The sequence below is a fragment of the Trichosurus vulpecula genome, chromosome 1 (genome assembly GCF_011100635.1).
Source record: "Trichosurus vulpecula isolate mTriVul1 chromosome 1, mTriVul1.pri, whole genome shotgun sequence".
Classification (NCBI taxonomy): Eukaryota; Metazoa; Chordata; class Mammalia; order Diprotodontia; family Phalangeridae; genus Trichosurus; species Trichosurus vulpecula.
The window spans coordinates 14,419,412-14,438,118 of record NC_050573.1 but is presented as its reverse complement, the minus strand read 5'-3'; the positions used below and the strand labels follow the sequence as shown (position 1 = coordinate 14,438,118).

At 48.4% G+C, this 18,707-nt stretch overlaps 1 protein-coding gene across 1 annotated transcript; it reads right to left on the bottom strand.

Annotated features, from left to right (window-relative positions):
* Positions 1 to 398: 398 nt before the first annotated feature.
* Positions 399 to 18,141, bottom strand: LOC118833785 (SEC14-like protein 3). The gene is made up of 12 exons (XM_036741184.1): positions 18,051 to 18,141; positions 13,061 to 13,136; positions 11,890 to 11,933; positions 11,661 to 11,720; positions 10,536 to 10,724; positions 9,592 to 9,687; positions 8,087 to 8,147; positions 5,670 to 5,753; positions 2,969 to 3,075; positions 2,724 to 2,863; positions 2,468 to 2,637; positions 399 to 1,564 (listed from the first exon to the last, which is right to left on the bottom strand). Exons 1-12 carry the CDS (start codon positions 18,102 to 18,104, stop codon positions 1,443 to 1,445), a joined length of 1,203 nt encoding a protein of 400 aa, XP_036597079.1. The 5' UTR covers positions 18,105 to 18,141; the 3' UTR covers positions 399 to 1,442.
* Positions 18,142 to 18,707: the final 566 nt, after the last annotated feature.

The window sequence follows — 18,707 nt, the reverse complement described above, 5'->3', positions numbered from 1 at the left end:
TATTTCATCAGTTTAATCTATGCTGGGCTAGGGTGCTGAGCTTTGGGGGGGTGTGGCTTGGGTACTTTGCAGGGCGTGGCTTGGGTACTTTGGGGAAGGCCTCATCCTAGGTCCTTTCATGATGATTTTCCATGGGGCTGTCATGAGCATTCACTTTCATCACAAGGTCACCTTCCCTTCCACCCCCTTTTCCTAGAGAGAGCTCCCTCCACCCACGCAGGGAGGGCTTCAATGGAGAGAAGGAGACAATATACTAGGATGGGGGAGCCATTTAAGTCAAAGGAAGCCTGAAAAATCAAGGTCTGGTGGAGGGGATTTTCAAAAGGTGAGAGGAGTCCTGGAGAGAGGGAGCATTTGGCCTCTCTAATGCAATTAACCTACAGAGACATCCCACAAAATAGAGATAGCCAGTATAATATAGATAAGTCATAGAGATAACTCACAGTGTGGGCTTAACTGATTGATACAACAGGCAGCGCACAATTAATCTGAGAGGCAACCCATGGAATGTAGTTAACCAACAAAACTGCCAAGTTACTTGTTAACCTACAGAGGCAACTGACACCATCACTGACCTCTAGAGATGAGCAAGAGAACTGACTGAGGGGAATTGGCAGAAGGGACTTGACAAAAGACAATTGACCAGGGGAACTGACAGAAGAAAACTGACCAAGGGGAATTAGCAGAGGGAAATTGACCTTGCTAAGTTAACCTATAGAGGTAACTGACACTGCTGTTAAGCTCTAGAGATAACCAAGAAAACTGTCTGAGGGGAATTGGCAGAGGGGAATTGACAGAAAAGAATTATCCAAGGGGAATTGACAGAGGAGAATTGACCAATGGAAATTGGCAGAGGGGAATTGACCTTGCCAAGTTAACCTACAGAGCCCACCTCTTCCTCCCTGCTCTGCTGAGTACAATTAACTCTAGAGCTGCACAACAAAATGACATTAATCTAGAGAAATAATGTATAGAGCCCAAAGAGGAAATTGATTGAATGTACCTAATTAATTACCCCAAAGGGTACGGTTACCTTACAGACCCAGCTAAGAAAGTTTATAGAGAAAATTGACAGATTATAGTTTACCTGGAGAGCTACCCAATGGTGTCATTAACCTTTAGAGATTACCAACAGAGTCCATGGAGAAACTGACAGCATAGTTTACTGAGGGAGCAGCCCACCCCAGTCTATTAAACCCACAGGTCTACCCAGTGACCTTACATGAGTAGTGATTATGTGTAATTAACCAAAAGAAGTAATTGAGAGTATGATTCACTGACAGAGGGCCCCTGCCCAGAGTTTAGTTAACTTATAGAAGTGAATAATAGGATGTAGCAAATGGTGGGGGCGGGGGTGCCGTGAGTCAGTCGTCCATTCTTCACCACTGACGTCCCTTGCCTTGACTGACCCTCCTGCCTCCCAACCCTTTATGTTCCGATGGCTAGATGGGTGTGTATTCCTTGTCATACTTCTGCATTCCCTCGTCTGGCAGCAGCACCTCCACAGTGAAGCTGACCTTCTTGGTGTGGACAAAGCTGTAGGTGTTGTCAAACCTCAGGACATCTATGGGGACAGAGACAGGCAGGTGGCAGGCAAAGGCAGCTACATTCTGAGCTTAGACAGTTGGGTTCTCCTTGTGACTGTGTTTTTTGGTCTCCGTTGGACCAACTTCCTCCTACCTGTGTTCTCTTCTCCTTGGGAACTGCCCTCCTTTTTCCTGAGCCTGTCACCCAACACTAATTCCCACCTGGCTCTTGCCCCAGCCTGGCCTAAGCTGCCCCAATGGGGAGAGGCCATGGGGCCTGAGCCCATGTGATTGTCCTGGCACTTGGCAGCCTGTGTGGTCCACAGAGGAGGAGGAGTGGAAAGGGCCTCTCACTTATTAGTTTTATGACTGTAAGACATCCCTTCTCTGCAAAATGGAGAGAAGACTTCCTTCCCTGGGAAGGCGGAAGGAGATAATGACTGTGTACACTTTAGAACCCTAAACATATAAGCTAATGTTGTGAACCCCAAGGCAAAGAACAGGGTCCGAAGATCATGGCATTTAGAATGGGAGGAGATGCTACAGGTCACCTAGTTCAACTCCCCTCATCATGTATGTGAGGAAACTGAGTCTCAGAGAAGTTAATGACTTCTCAAGGTCACACAGGTAGTAAATAACAGAGCTGGGATTTGAACCCAATTTCTTTGACTCCAAATCACTCTACCAAACTGCCCTGTTGAACTCAGGGACTCTGTCCCCTTAGAGTATGGTGATGGATGGGCCTGCTGCCATAGTCTTTTGTATGGAAAGATGGATAAGTAGAGGTGGGTTTGGGGAAGGAGTGTGTGTGTGTGTGTGTGTGTGTGTGTGTGTGTGTGTGTGGGCGCGAGCGCGCGTGTGCATGAGAGGCAGGGGGAAGCAAGGAGAGGAGAGGAGAAGTCCTGAGAAGGATGAGGAAGGAGATAGAAAAACAGACTTACACACGCCAGGCTCAGTGCAGGTGAGACTTCCGTCCTCGGGGACCATGTGTGCATTGTATCTCTGGCTAGCAAGTACCTCCGTCATCTCCCCAGCTCTCTGTCGCTCCCCCATCTTGGTCTTCAGGAATACCCCAAAGCCTACATCTGCTCCATCTGACATGAACTGCCACCTGTCATGGACCCAAGAGCCTAGTTATGCATCCGAGTCTGGGGAAGTATGCCAGAAGCCTTGGGCTGGGAGAGGCAGGTCCCTTACCTGAGAACACATCCAGGGAAGAGGATCTCGTACTCCACCTGATGAGAGGAGCCCCTGCTGATCTGTACTGAGTGCTCATACTGGGTCTTTACCTGGTCCCGAACATACATGGATTTGGGGATCTCACCTCCGTAGTTAATCTGAAAGCAGAGTCTAGGGTGAACAAGGACATCAGTGCTACCCTCCTCCGTTGTCTCTCCCCTTCCCTGTTCCTTCCTACCCCAGCCTGGCCCAGGGCACTATACCTTGGTTACACACTTGGGGTTCCCATCAGGGTCTGTCAATGTTCCCCCAAATTGCACAGGCAGCTCCTCGGGGCTGATGAGTTTCAGCAAACCTTCCTTCCAGTTGGCTGGGGGGTGGGGGAGAAGGCGAGGGACAGTGGGTTATCAGGTGTGAGTGAGAAGCTATTCACACTTTGTGGGCTGTACTCTGTTAGCTCCGTTAACTACTCTGTGGAGTATCTGGGTAGGTTTTCTGTCCTATTTGATTGGCTTAGGCTGACCGTCCTGTTGGGCAGCTGGGCAGGTCGCTACGCTAGGCTAGATAGCCTGCTATACTCTGCCATATATCTCTGTCACTCACTCCTTCCTGTCAGCTCCTGCCAGGGAGGGATCTGGCCATGTCTACAGAAGCCACAAGCACAGTTATACAGCATTTCCACTTGGCAACCTTGCGATGCAAGGAGGAAGAAGCTGAGGCTCAGAAGATTTTGTGATGTGTTCACAAGGCAATGTTGCAGCCAGGGGCAGACAAGTGATTTTCTTTTTCTTTCTTTCTTTCTTCCTCCCTTCCCTTCCCTTCTTCCTTCCCCCTTCCCTTCTTCCTTTCTTCTTCTTCCTTCCTTTCTTTCTTCCTTTCTATCTTCCTTCCTTCTTTCTTTCTTTTTTTAAATAATCCTTGAATAACTGGATCCATTAATTACCAGCTATGTGACTAGCTGTGTGTTACTTAATCTTTTTGGAATGAGAAGGTTGGATCAGACTTGCAGGAGTGGGGAATCTGTGGCCTTGAAGTCACATGTGGCCCTCCAGGTCCTCAAGTGCAGCCCTTTGACTGAATCCAAACCCACAATATGGTCTCAAGGTCGCAGGTTCCCCAACCCTGGATTAGAGAATCTCTAAGGTCCAGATCCTGGGGTCCTTTGAATATTTTCTCCTCCTCCCCTTCATCCTTAGCCTGGTTTGTTTTTGGAAGCAGTAGGAGGCTGTTTGAGCCCAGATGCATTGTATGGCTGCCTAGCAACCAAATGAAACCAGGTCAGACCACTGGGGGAGAAGAGATGGGGACTTAGTTACAGTAGGGGAAAGCCAGAGGTAAGGAATGAAGAGTTGACAGTCTCTCTAGGTTCACTATTAGTTCTGTGGGATTAACTTTATCCTATTAGATATTATTAATTACATTCTATCAATTGGCCTTATGACTGCTCTGGCTACTAAAGTGAAGTTTAAAAGAGATAAAGGGATTTCAAAAATCATTTTCATAAGAACAAGGTAAGAGAGGAATGGCTTGATGTTCATTTGAAAAAGATCTGGAGGTTTCAAAGGACCACAAGGTCAGCATGAATTAATAGTGCAATATGGCGGCTGCCAAAGCTAATGACATCTTAGACTACATGAAGAGAGGTTCAGAGTCCAGGAGGGACCAGGAAAGGGATGGCCCTTTTGGAATCTGTGCTGGGAAGAGCCCATCTGGAGTGCTGGGTTCAGTTCAGGGTGTCAAAATTTAGGAGGGTCATTGACAAACTGGAGAGGCTCGAGAGGAGGGCAGCCAGAGTGGGGAAGGGCATTAAGTCCATGGCGTATGAGGATGGGGTGAAGGAACTGGGGATGCTTAGCCTGTACAAGAGATAATTTCAAGGGATGTGAGAGCCATCTTCAGGTCTGTGAAGGGTTGTCATGGTGGAAAAGGGATGAGCTTTGTTCTGCTTGGCCCCAGAAGACAGAACAAGGTGGAATTTACCCTGGGAGAAATTTAGGCCTGTTGTCAGGACAAACTTTTTGACAAGAGTTATCCAGAACTGGACCAGGCTTTCTTGGGTGAGATTCCCTCATGGCAAGTGTGTGTGCGCGTGTGCGTGTGCGTGTGTGTGTGTGTGTGTGTGTGTGTGTGTGTGTGTGTGTGTGTGTATGTGTGTGTGTATATGTGTGTGTGTATGTGTGTGTATGTGTGTGTGTGTGTATGTGTGTGTATGTGTAGGTGTGTGTGTGTGTTCAAACAAAAGCTAGAACACCATTGGAATGGATTCTTTTCTATGTCTGGTTTGGACCCAATGGCTTCTGGGGCCTCTTTCCACTCTGAGATTCTGGGGTGCTGGGACAGGGATGTCTTTGGGTTCGGGATGCCTTGCTGAGTTTTTCTGCAGGGTCACACCTTAGTAAGCTTGGTGATGTTACAACACTCTATTGGGTCTTTCTCTAAGGTTACTACAGTTTGTAGGGTATCTCTACAGGTTCGTGGTGCCCTATCAGGTGCGGTTTCAGGCTAACTCTTGGTTGGTTCATTGTAGGTTAATTATAACCTCATTTTTTTGAGGCAATTCAGCTTCTCCAACTTGATTTGTGGGCTTACAAAGAACCTGAGATAGTGAAAATCTGCTACAGGACATGCCTACTTCTCATGGCACCCAAAGCTTGGGGGGAAGTAATTCTTAGTCCAGTTCTTGGGCAGGCTCGTTGGTGACAGGACTTGGGGGAGGAGGAGAAGGAAGAAGAGAATAGGAGGAAAGTGAGAAAGAGGAAGAGAAGGAGGAGAATGAAGAGAGGAAGGAAGAAAAGGAAGAAGAGGAGGGGGAAAAAAGGAGGAGAAGGAAGAAAAGTAGGAAAATGAGGAGGAAGAGGAGAAGGATGAGATTGAGGAAGAGAAGGAGAAGGAGGAGGAGAAAGAGGAGAAGGAGGAGGAGGAAGAGGAGGAGGATCCAGCCTGGTGGAGAGTAGAGATACTCACTTCCCAGTACGACAATCTTCCTTCGAGTGTCTTCACTCAGGAAGGGTTTCATGAGATTGTAGCCCACAGGGAACAGTTTGGTGGCTAGAAAGAGGAATGTGGAGAGCTGGATGAGAAGCTCTGCAGCTACAGCCCTGAAGAAAGCTCTCTTTTGGTGGCGCAAGGACAAGCCTGGACAGATCCAGACAATCAAAAGTAATTAAAAACCAATCGGGTGCAGCCCCAGGGCTCAGCCCGGAGGAGATATAAAGTTTGTATGATACCACCCCTGCCCTCATGGAGTTTACAGTTTAATAGAGGAACAGTGGTTTTTATTGAAGCCAGTCTTGGGTTAGGTGTTGTGGGGATTGGAGAGGAGCTGGAACTAACATTGGAGTTGTGTGAGGTGAAACTGGCATATGGAAAACAACAGGAAAAAGATACAAGATAGCGCTAAAGACAGTGATAGTGACCTTTAGGCAGACTGACACAGTGTAGCAAGCACAGGGTTCACACCCTGCCTCTGACGCTTGCTGGTTGTGTGACCCTGGGCAAGTCACTTAACCGCTGTCTACCTCAGTATCTTCATTGTTAAAATGTTGACAATAATAGCGCCTAATTATGTCGCAGGGTTGTTGTGAAGATAAAATGCGATGATATTTGTAAAGCGCTTTGCAAACATTAAAGTGCTGTATAAATGCTGCTTCTATAATGATGATGAAGGTGTCACACTAGCCACCTTCATGTACTGAACTTCTCTATCCTGACTGTTCTGGTCCTGATCTGTTCCCCTTGCCTGGACAAGCCATTCTGCAGTAGACTTCCCCCACATTTCCCTCTGTTGATATACACCCCTACTTTCAAGACCTAGTTCAAGAGCCCGTCCCCCATGAAGCCCTCCCTAAGACACCTGCGTGACTTTTCCCTTCCCTAATATCTCACAGCCCCTGAAGCCTTTCCTGATCCCCCCTCCCCCAGCTCCTGGCATTCCCCCCTGAAATTATCTTGCTTATATTTTGTATCTACTTTTATTTGTTCATGTCGTTGCCCTTAATAAACTGTAAATGCCCCGAGGGCAGAAACTGGTTCTTTTTTGGTCAACATTACCCCTGTGCCTCACACAGTGCCTGGCACAAAGTCGGTGCTTAATTGAAGTGAATTACGGAATCACAGAATCTGAGAGATGGAAGGGTCCATTTTCTGGGTCCAATCCATCAAGGAAAGGAATCCCCACTATGGAAAATATTATATTATTTTATATCATTTTTAATTTCAACTAGACCCAGAGCCTGAATTAATGAGTAACTGGATGAAGATCCAGGACCTGGGCTTCTTTGTTCTCTCTAAAAGTTTGCTCAGGCAATACCCTTACCTCTGTCAACAAGACATTCTTACCTGTTAGCCATTAAGGACATTACCCTAACCCCAAGAGAGACTACCTCGCTTAATATTCTACAGGTATATACTATGTTATGGAATGTAATGAGACACAGAGACGCTGGGCTGTAGTTTCAACTGACTTTTGTCAACATCCTTTACAACTCTACTCCATTAAGGAAAATCCTCTTCTTGTATCATGGTTAAACATACATGGGGGTCATAAACGTGAGGTAATACAGGCTTGCTAGCTCTGCTAAAATAACGTATCTAGGTTTTCTCATTCCTTTGTTCAGACAGCCAGAGCTTATGCTCTGACTCCTTGTACGTACAAGTAAGCTAGCTCCACTATGCTTTAAGGGAAAATAATAAACAACATGGATTTTTCTATCACCTAGCTCTGTTGTTTCCTTCAACCAAATTTTTCAGGTTTAACACCACTATTCTGTGCCCAGTGACCAGTGGTCCTCTATCCTATGCAGAAGGGGAGCTCCCCACCCTCAGGGCAGCCTGCCACCCTCGGGGCAGGATGCTTTATCATAGCTTTCATTGTCTAGAACTTTCCCCTGACACAGAGCCTAATTCTGCTGCTTTGTATCTCCTGTTCTTTGCTCCTGGTTCTGTCCTCTTGGACCTAAGAGAACAATTGAATCAAGGCAGGACAAGCATGACTTCTGATGTTTTTTGGAGGAGGAAACTCTGTGGTAAAAGGGACTTGCCCAAGGTCATCAGAATAGTAAGTGATAGAATCTAGACTTGAACCCATATCTTGTAGTTCCCAGATCAGCCATGGGGAGAGTTGGTAATTGGCTTGCCTATGCTCCACAAACCCTATCAACGAGCAAGTATTTATTAAGTGTCTGTTATGTGCCATGGTTTGGGCTCAACACTAGGGCCAGAAAGACAAAACTGAAATGATTCTTGCCAATGTCTCGGAGGGGGCAGTATTGGCCTCTGGCTCAGGACAGACGTTGGTGTGGGCATGGTGGGTGGCAAGCCCAGCTCCGTGCCATGGGCCCATGGGGTGGAGCTCTCTGAGGCCAGGGCGTGATCACACTTACCTTTTATAATGAGCATGAATTTGAGCCTCTCAGGGTAGTTTTCTTCCAGAAGACTGAAAAACTGTGGAGCCAACAAGATAAGTGCCCGTTAGACCCTGTGGAACCCTCTTCCCTGGGCTCCTGGTCACACCTAGTCCCCTTCACTCTGTCCCTCCCAGCTCAGAAGTTCCAGGAAGCCAGAATCAGGGCATCTTAGAAGTCAAGCCCTTCCTTCTCCTGGGGGTTTCCCCTTCCCCAAGACCAGCCCTCTCTGGGTACAGCCCAGGGAGACCCCTCTTCCAAAACCCCCTCTCAGACCTCCTGGATGAAATCTCTCAGCCTTGTGAGACACGGGTAAAAGGAAGTGTGCTAGATTGAAAATCAGAGGACCTGAACTCAAATGCTATTCCTGCCAATAATAATTGCTAACACTTATGTGACACCAACTGTGTGCCAGGCACTGTGCTAACTGCTCTACAGTTCTGATCTCATTTACATTATCTCACAATAACCCAGGGAGGCAGGTGGTATTATTACTTCCATTTTACAGATGGGGAAACTGAGGCAGGTAGAGGTTAAATGACTTGCCCAGGATGATACAGCTAGTAAGTGTCTGAGGTCAGATTTGAACTCAGATCTTCATGACTCCAGGTCCAAGGCTCCGTGCACTGTGGTTGCCTTACAAAGCAAAATTTTCATGACAGCCTATGTTTAAGTATGTGTGGTTGGGTGGGTGTGATAATTAGAAGTTAAGTGACTTGACTTTAGCCCGGCCTTCCTGCCTCCAAGGCCAATTTTCCATCTATGATGACTCTGTCTTTCAATCTCATTTTAGGGATAAGGACCAGGACTGGTCTTGTGGCTTCCCTGGTAGATCAGCACCATGAGGAAGTGGACAGGGCACAGAACTGGAGTCAGGCATTCCCGATTCAAATTTTACCTCTGATACTGGTAATTGTGGGCCTGTGGGCAACTCACTCAACCTCAGTGTGCCTCCGTTTCTTTATATGTAAATAAGGGTGGGTTTGGACTGATGCCACCACTCTGTGACCTCTGCGGTTCCTTCCAACTCTAAATCTGTGATCCCGGGTCTCCATAACCAATAGTGTTGGGGAATTGGTTAACACATTGAAAAGTGGAGTGATTTGTTCAGGGTCTAGTGGCCAGGTGGGTCTGAAATAGAACCTGAACCCAGATCTTTCTGGTTCTGAGGCTATCTCTCTATCTATTCTCTTAATCCCATTTTATAGATGCAAACACTGATACCCAGGGAGATGAAGCCACTTCTTCAAAGTCACAGGGTAGAAGGTGTCAGAGGTGGACTCTGAACCCAGGTTCTCACTTCAGGCACAACTCTCCTACCTGACCTCTCTCTCTCCATTAAAATAAAAGGGATCTATTTTTTTTTACTACTTTAGCTCAAACTCTACTCCCTTAAAGGAAATAGCTCCCAGGGTGCACATAGTTGGTGGGTCCTGCTGCTAAACTCGTGCCACCCCCCCCCAACCCTGGGCAGCTTGACCCACCTCCTGGTATGTTTCCACCAAGGGCTTCCAAAAGTGCTTCAGGCCCAGCCCTTCACAGTCAAAGATCATCACAATGGTCTCGATCTTCTTCCCAAGCTGCAGAGAGAGGAGAGGGGCTGATGAGCTCCTAGGAGGGGCTCCACCAGGTGGGATAGGGTGGGGAGGAGAGTCAGAAAGCTAGGAGCCCTCCAGGCACAGGAGAGGGGATCAGCTGGTGAGAGGGGCTTTAGAACAGGGCATGGCAGAGCTGGGGATGACTTTAAAACAATGTCAGAGCTGGGGAAGTCCTTAGAATAGAGAAGGTCTGAATTGGGAGGGCACTTACAACACACGATGTCAGAACTGAGAGGAACCCTAAAGACCTTTTAGTCCAATTCCCTTCACATTATGGATGAAGAAATAGGCTGGTGTGTGTGTGTGTGTGTGTGTGTGTGTGTGTGTACATGTGTGTGTACACACGTATACAGAGAGAAAGAAAAGGATGGAGGGAGGGAGAAGAGTGAGATGGGGGAGAGGAGAGAGAGATTGAGAGAGCGAGAGAGAGAGAGAGAGAGAGAGAGAGAGAGAGAGAGAGGGAGAGGGAGAGGGAGAGAGAGAGAGAGAGAGAGAGAGAGAGAGACTGGAGAGAGAGAGAGAGAGAGAGAGAGGAGAGGGAGAGGGAGAGGGAGAGGGAGAGGGAGAGAGAGAGAGAGAGAGAGAGATTGATTGGCAGTGTTCTCCTCAGGTTAGAGTCAGCAGCAGGCCTGAGCCCATGGCCAGCTTTCTCACCCTTCACACAGGGTCCTAGCCAGTGTTAGTGTCCCTCTGACCCCCTTATTCCCCGGCCCTCACATTCCCTCTCTTTTCATGGACAGTGTTGACCTCCACAGCTGTCCTGCTGAAGCTGCTGCTCTCACCAGCCCCCTGCCCCCAACCAGGCCCAGCTCCCCAGCCTCCATCCTCACCTTCTCAGTCTGAAGGTCACACTCACGTAGGATTCGCTCACAGTCCCGCATCTTGGCCTTGAGAAAGTCCTGCTTGGTCACGGAGAAAAGGAGCCCCTTGGGGTCGAGGGGGCCAATGATGTCGTACCAGATGGGGCAGCCGTCCCGGTCGTAGCCACAGAGGCCCCCTGGCATGTACTGCTGGATCACCTGGGCAGGGGCAGAGGTGGGGCAGGGCTCAGGTCAGGTGTGGGGGTGCTCAGCACGGGGTACCTGGGTTCTAAGCTTGGCCTTGCTGTGTGGCCTTGACCCAATCCCTTCCCTCTCTGGGCTTCAGTTTTCCCTTCTGAGGTTAGGAACCAATCTCGAGGCCCCTTCTGACTCTAAATCTATGACCCTTCTCCAAACTTCAGTTTCCTGTAATGACCTCTAAGGGCCCTTCCAGCTCCCATGCAGCAGACTGTGGTATGTGGCACAGATTAGGCACCTTGGGGTGCTCTGGCAGCCTGTATTCTCCTTCACGTGGATATTCTCTCAAAGGATACAGATCACACAACTCAGCTATACATACAGTAGGTGCTTCATAATAGCACCTTCTATCTCTCTAGCCTTATACAAAGGGATTTCCTCAACACAGTTCCACAGTTGAGGACAGAGGCCCAGAGAGATGGAGAACCTGCCTTATGGTAAGTGTTAGAATTTGAACCCAGGTCCTTTGCCTTTGAGCCCAGGATGCTTTTAACTCCATTATTCTTCTTTAAAAAAAATATATATATATAATATTTAATTTACATATATTTATATTTATTTGTATATATTTATATATGTATAATATTTATTTATATAACACATATTTATATATAATATTTAATTTTTTCCCAATTACGTGTTAAAACAGTTTTTAACATTTAAAAAAAGTTTTGAGTTCCAAATTCTATTCCTCCCTCCCTCCTTCCCCTCCTGTCTCCCTGAGATGGTAAGCAATTATGTAAGACATACCATTATTCTGTGGTTGGCTAACCAATATTTATTGAGTCAATGAGTGAATGCATGACTAAATTTTGCCTGCTTCAGTGGTCCTATCCCCTCCTTCCATAGGCACCCTTGGATGCAGGGGATGCTTGGGTGGTATTGCTGGAGCCTCACCTCCGGGGGTTGCCAGTCGAGGATGTGATCAATATCCATGTTCTTCCGGAATTCGACATACTGCAGAGAGATAACAGGCAGCACCTGTGAGGCTGGGCCAGGCTTAGAAGAGCTTGGGGAGGGGAAGCAGGGGTCCCGGGCTATCGGGCTAAGATGCCAAGAATGGGAAGGGTGTGGGCAGGAATGGGCAGCTCGGTCTAGAGCCATTTTGGGGACTGGGGGGACTCACCTTGCGGACCATGGCTTCCGACTTCTGCAGGTCGAAGTTTCGAGCTGAAGGGGGGATATATAAAGGCAAGAATGATTTTAAAAAGAGGAGGAGAAAACAGGCATCATCATAGTAGGTCAAAGAGAGAGTGTGGTGTAGTGGGTAGAGAGCCAGCCCCAGGCCCAGGCAGACTGTTTCATACAGGCTGTGTGACCTTGGACAAGTCACAACCTCCCAGGGCTCTCAGACAAGCCTCCGAGACTAAAAGGTGCAGAGAAGGTCTATTGATAGAGGAAATGTCTTCACCAGAAAGATACTAAAATAATACTAATGAAATCCCGGGTCCCCCCTTCCTGCCTCCCTATCCTAAGCAGTAACATCATGGAGCATTTTGGCCATTATGGACCCTTTTAAGGGTGAGGAACCCTTTTCCCCTGTTTTCCCCACAACTCTGAAATCAGAGGGCAAGTCTTTGAGGCCCCTTTTACAGATGGGAAAACTGAGTCTCAATGAAGCACAGTGACTTACCCAGGGTTACATGGCTAGTAGGTTGGGATTCAAACCCAGGGCTCTCTTGACTCCAGTTCCAGCACTGGAATTTCTGACTCCCCTCCCCCCCGGCCAAATCGCCTCTCGACACACTCTCTGTGGATTTTCCAGTTTAAGCCTCACCAGCCACCTTGTGAGCAGGCTTGGTGCAAGTCTTCTCCTGCGCAATTACAGGTGCTGAAGTCGAGGCTCATAGGACTTAGAAGGGGAATGTGGCCACAGCCCCCTAGACACAAAGCTGCATAGGCTGTCGGAGGCCATCCAGTCCAGTGCCCTCATTGTAGAGATGAGAAACCATGAGGCTTGGGGAGTCTGTGACTTGCCCAAGGTGACCTAGGTCCTGGGGTGGGGAACCTGCAGCCTCAGAATGTCCGGGGTGATTAGGGATTATTAATATTCTCAATAAATACGGCCCCTCCCCGGCCTCTCTGCCTTGGGCCCTTTGGGCCTCATCCTCATCCGCATGATTGTTGTCATTGTAATTACGGCCATCGGTTAGATGCGTAGGGGACAGGCGCCAACACAGGGCAGTATGGACTTTAATGCTGCCCAAATGCTCGGGCTTCACGTTGCCAACATTATGCCACAGCACCCCCTGGTGGACTTATCAGGATCCTACTACTCCCCTAACTTCCCTCCTCACCTCTGAGCCAGCGCAGGAAAAAGTAATCATCAGGGTTGGGCACATTGGGCAGTATGTCCTGGATGTTCTCCCGGAACTGTGGAGAGAGATAGGCAGGTCAGGCTGTTTCCCCACCGAGCCCGACCCCACTTGGGTCAGGTCACGTCCGGTCCTGGGGACCGATGGTCTCTCAACTGCCAAATCCAGTGGGTTTTCTCAGCCAGCTTCCTTCTTGGACTTCCCTGAAGCTCTTGACACTATCTGTCAATCACCCTCTCCTCCTGGACACTTAGCCTCTCTGGATGACTGAACGCCAGGCACGAGAGTCTTCTACAAAAACTGTCATGTCTGCATGTGTGAACAACTTGGAAACATAACTTTCTAACCTGCTAAAAAATCTCCCAGATGAGGAATTTCAATGGGTTTCAAATCTACCAAATTTGTTAGAAATATTAAAAAAAAAAACAAGACTTTCCAATTAAGTTAATTTTTTTCTTCTTTTAAGACTGGGTTTCCCCATCTGGCTCAAGCTGGAAGTGCAGGAGATATTCATAGGTCTAGCTCACTGTTGATCTGTTTGTATGGGAACTTTGACCTGGTCCTTTTTTGACCTAGGGCTTTCTGTCCCTTTTTAGGTAGCCTGGTGGCCCTCAGTGCTGGTGGCTTACTGAATTGATAACGAATTTAGTGTGGACACCCAGCCAGCTCAGCCTACCATAACTCAGAACTCTGGAGTCCAAGAGACCCTCCTCAACCTTCCTGGGAGGTGAGATTACAGGCCTGTACCACCTCTTCCCATTAGTTAGTGAGAAACAGCTGATTGTCATTGGGGAGGAAGGGAATGGAGTGGGTAAATTTCATCCACAACCTTTACATGATTGGTGGATAGGAACCGAAAAGTGAGTATCAGGATTTAGCGAACCTGGCCAATGATACAATTCTTCCATTTGGACCACTTAGCACAGTTCCTGGCACATTGTAGTGGCTTAATAAATGTTTATTAATCGGCTGATTGATATAGCTTTGAGAAATATCTTCATCAGCCATGACAGCTGTTAAAACCAGTTATTGGAAGAAACTGAATTTAGAACCAAATGACCTTGGAATCACTGACCACAAAATGAAGGTAGGGGTTTGGATGGGGAAAGGGAATAAGCATTTATTAAGTGCCTACTGTGTGCCAGGCACTATGCTAAGTGTTTTACATCCTCTCGTTTAATAAAAGTATTAAGCCAAGATTTTTAAAAATATTGAAGGCATACTCAATTACACTGCTGTTGTTAAAAATATTACCAATGATAATGTCTTGGGGAGAACAAAAAGGGTTTTCGTACCATTAATAAATAAAAGATTTCCAAAACATTATTCATCCTTATCTCACTTTTTCGTTTCTATTTTTTGTAAGTTATTATGTTACCAATTATTACTATAGGAGTACATGAGCACAATTTATGAAGGAGTAAATACACACACATTTAGGTGTAAAAGAGGTTTTTTGTTTTGCTGAGTGTGTGCTATCAAAAAAGTTTGGAGACCACTGGTCTAGTGAAGGGAGTGTCTGCTTCACATCTGGAAGGCCTGGGATCAAATCCCATTTCCTTGGCAAATTATTTAATCTCTCAGAGCTTCAGTTGACTAATCTGGAAAATGGGGTGGTTCCTGACTCACAGGGTTATTTCCAGGCTCAGGTGAGAGCTGGTAGGTAAGATCAGATAGGATTATAAGGGAAATCCCACCAGCCTCCCTCCTCAGAGTTTTTCCTCAGGTTTTTCTCATGCATCGACCTCCTCCTACCAGGTGCTATGATGTCACAAGTGAGGACTAAGCCCTTCGGATATTTAAATCCAGATTCAAGTTTCTACTGAGTCTTACTGTCCCAAAGTCATTGCCAGACCTTATCTCATTTAATTGCTCAAATCTCATGGTCTTTATTTCTGGAGGAGAATTTTAGAGCTAAATGTTAGCAGTGTTAGCAAGACTCCTGCCACACTGTCTCTGCCTCATCTCTTCTACTGGACTGTAAGTGCCCTGAGGGCAGATGTCTGCAGTCCATAACTTTGCCTCACTCCCCTGACACTCTCCATCAGTGCCTGCTTAGGTCCTGCACAAACAGAGAGCTAACATTTGTTGAGTGGATATCTACAGGAAGACTCAGCGCAGTTGCCCCCGGGACGGACCAGGGCCCTGGAGGCCAGGGATATCAGAGGCTGCCCTTGGCATTGCTTCTTGGGCCACTCTCCCGTGGTCTCCTTGCCCACCCAGGGTGCCCTCCACTCCCCAAGTCTTCTCTTCCATCTATGTACCTGCCCTCCCCACACTCTGCTCCCTGCGGAGCAGCAGGACCCAATGATTGTCCACTGGGCCTGGGCCGGCAGGGTCGAAAGAGATGGGTGACACCGGTCACCAGCAGGGACTTTCTAATTTTAAAAAAGAGACCTTTTGTTTTGAGCTAGCAAACACCCAAACAACACAACCCTCCCCAAAATGCACAACTGCACCCCCAAATTGAGGCAAACAGCTGTGCAGCGGATCCTGCTTCTCTATTTATAGACTCCCTGGTTCTTTGTTGTTTCCCTGATTAGGCTGTGAACTCCCTGAGGGCAGCTCCTGTGTTCCCCTCTGACCCTCAGCTTTTTTTTTTTTTTTTTTTTTTTAGTATATCCCCAGCACTTAGCATACTCCCTGGCATATAGTCAATGTTTAACAAATGATTCACAGTTGACTGTTAAAAGCCTGCTTCATGCAGGACCCTGGGCTTAGCTCTGCTGAGAAGATAAACCAAGTCGCAGGACCCGAGTCACAGTCATCCAGTCACAGACACTTCCTGGTGGTTTGACTCTGGGCTCATCACTTCCTCTGTCTCAGTTTGTCATCTGTAAAATGGGGATCCTAAGGCCACCCACCCGTCAGGGTTGTTGTGAGGCTCCAATGATGCGATATATGTAAAGCGCTTAAAGCACTGTGTATATGCTTATTATTAGGAGCGATTACGGTTTGCTTTTAGGGGGATTACCCTCCAGCAGGCCAGCCTTTTCTCCTGCTGGAGTTTCCGTCTCTTCATCACTAGAACAATGACGCCGTTCTGAGCCGAGTGCCCAATGTGTGGCCCTGGCTATGCCCCTTTCCCCAGGCACAGACAGGCACAGATACTGAGTTGGTACTCTTTGAGGTTCTGGTACATTCCAGCTGGCTTGGAACGTAGGAACGCTGCACCCCCTGCCTCTCAGGAAGATCATGAAAGCCAAATGAGACTGCGGCTGCGAGGCCTGGAAAGTGCCATTTCTGTTGTTCTGGGCCTGCGATTTTAGTGGTGCGGGGAACTTCCAGTGTGGAAAGTCCCACCACTGAGGAAGCTAGGATCCTAGATCTAGAGCGGGCGGGGCCCTCAGAGATTATGGAGTCTGATTGCCTCATCTTATGGACAAAGAAATGGGTCCAAGGAAATGAAGTAAAGGTTCCAAGGCCTTGGACTTAACTAGGGCACTGAGGAGATCCATGACACCCATGGTTCCACAGCAGGTATCTGCCAGTCAGAGGAAGGATTTGAACCCGGATTTTCCTGACTCCAAGGCTGTCTCCTCTATCCCCTGTGCTACACTGATGTCTGGTACAGAAATACCAGCTGATCATAAAACAATCCTTCTGTTTGTTTTTTGTTCTTCCAGGGATATCAAAGCAGCTTTTTTATCCTGGGACCACCAAGCAGTGGTCTCTCTGTGTGTGTGTGTGTGTGTGTGTGTGTGTGTGTACGTTTATGTATGTGTGTGGTCGGGGAGGGTCAGGGAAGGGCTCCCCGGGGGGGGGGGGGGGACCATGACCTGGAGGGCTGTAGCTGGAGATGGGCAGCTTGAGGGTGCCAGTGAGGGGAGGGGGACATTGGAGGAGGAAGCAAGGCCTGAGACATGTTTCTGAATGGGGAGGAGCTTGGCCCGGGATAAGCCCCTCCCAGAGCAGGAGAGGATGGAGACACTCCAGGATGCCCTTGTTGGCACCCTCTCACTTTCTGGCCTTGGGACAAAGCTCCATTGGCCCCTCCTAGTTATAACTCTGGATGGATCTACCAAAGACCCATTTCAGCCTCTCTGAGTTGACTGTGAATGTGGCCCTGGGGAGTGAGTGGAGTCCTAGCATCTGAGCCCTGCCTGCCTCTACTGTCACCTTCCTAACAGAAAGACCCCTGGGGCTGTGGGTGGAGGGAATGCTGGGCTGGGGGTCTGAGGGACCTGGTTCTCAATCTACTGAGCTCTCTGACTGTGAGCAAGCCCCTTCCTCTGTCTGGGCTTCAATTTCTTCACCTGTAAAATGAGGAAGTTGGACTAGGTCAGGGGCTCTTCACCTTTTTTGTGTTCTGGACCCCTTTGGTCACAGTCTGATGAAGCTTAGATCCCACCATCTACGGGAAGCCTTTCCCAACCTCTCCTAATTCTGGTGCATTCCCTCTGTTGACCATTCCCACACTGGCTTCCGTGTTGTCTTGCCCCTTAGATTGTGAGCTTGTTGAGGGCAGGGACTGTCTTTTGGCTTCCTTTGTACCTCCAGAGTACCTGGAACCCAGTAGGTGCTTAATAAATGCTTATTGACTGACAGTCTGTGGATGGACCCCTTTACAGAATTACGTAGCTTGCCTACATTCACAAATGAAAGACATCCTAAATTTCAGCTATAGGTTAGTGACAATGAAGATGTAATTGTTTTCCCATCGTGGATCCTTGGGGACCAGCAGATCTTTTGAAGAATCCCCGGGAGAGGTGATTTTGGGGGCCCCATTCCAACTCTAAATCATAAGGTGAGATGGGTTATATCCCTATCTTATAGATAAAAAAAACTGAGGTCTTGAGAAGGTAGAGGGTCTGTCCAAGGTCACTCAAACCCAGGTCTTCCATCCATGGGCCTGGAGTATCCCCTCTGCCCTCATCCCCAGTCTCACCTGGGATCTCCTCTCCCCCTTTCTCAGGTGGCTGCTTTAGGGAAGTGAACAGGGCCCCTGAGTAGGGAGAAGGATCTCTCTCACCTTGGCCAGGGCCTCTGCCTGCTTGGGGCTCAGGTCCCCGACTCGCCCACTCATGATGACCGGCGGTCTGCTCTCCTGTGCCTTCCAGGAGGATCCCGGGCCCGAGTCGGACCAACCTGGGGCAGCCCAGCTTTTTGCCAGGCTCTCTGGGCCAGCCTCCAAGCCCGGCCCCCTCCTTGGCCCAGGGCCCCTGCTGCATCTTACATAATGGAGATTAAGTGTGGATCCTCCTCCCCCCCACCCCCCAACTCCCTACCACCCCCTGGCTGGGCCCTCCACCAAAGTGAGCCCAGGAGCCCAGGTTCAAGGCCAGGGCCCAGATGGATGGGCCGGGAGGACCAAGGACATCCATCTTCAGAATGGAATGTTGCATTGGAAACAGGGAATCCAAGCTACTCTGGGTGGCTGCAGTTTGCCTTCTGAGCCCAAGGGAAATGGTGCTAGCCTGGAGTCCCGGGCCAGGATTGACCTAGGGCCTTCAGAACCATTGGGTTCAAGACTAGAATGAAACAAGACACTGCCCAGTTAACAAAAGGAGATTTACTGAACAATAGCGCGGAAAGGTTATATCCAGGGGGCTGAGGCTCAAAGAGCTTGGCCAGTTTTAGGGAAAAAATAGCCTCACCCAGGCGTCAGGGAGCTCAGTGGCTCCTACTG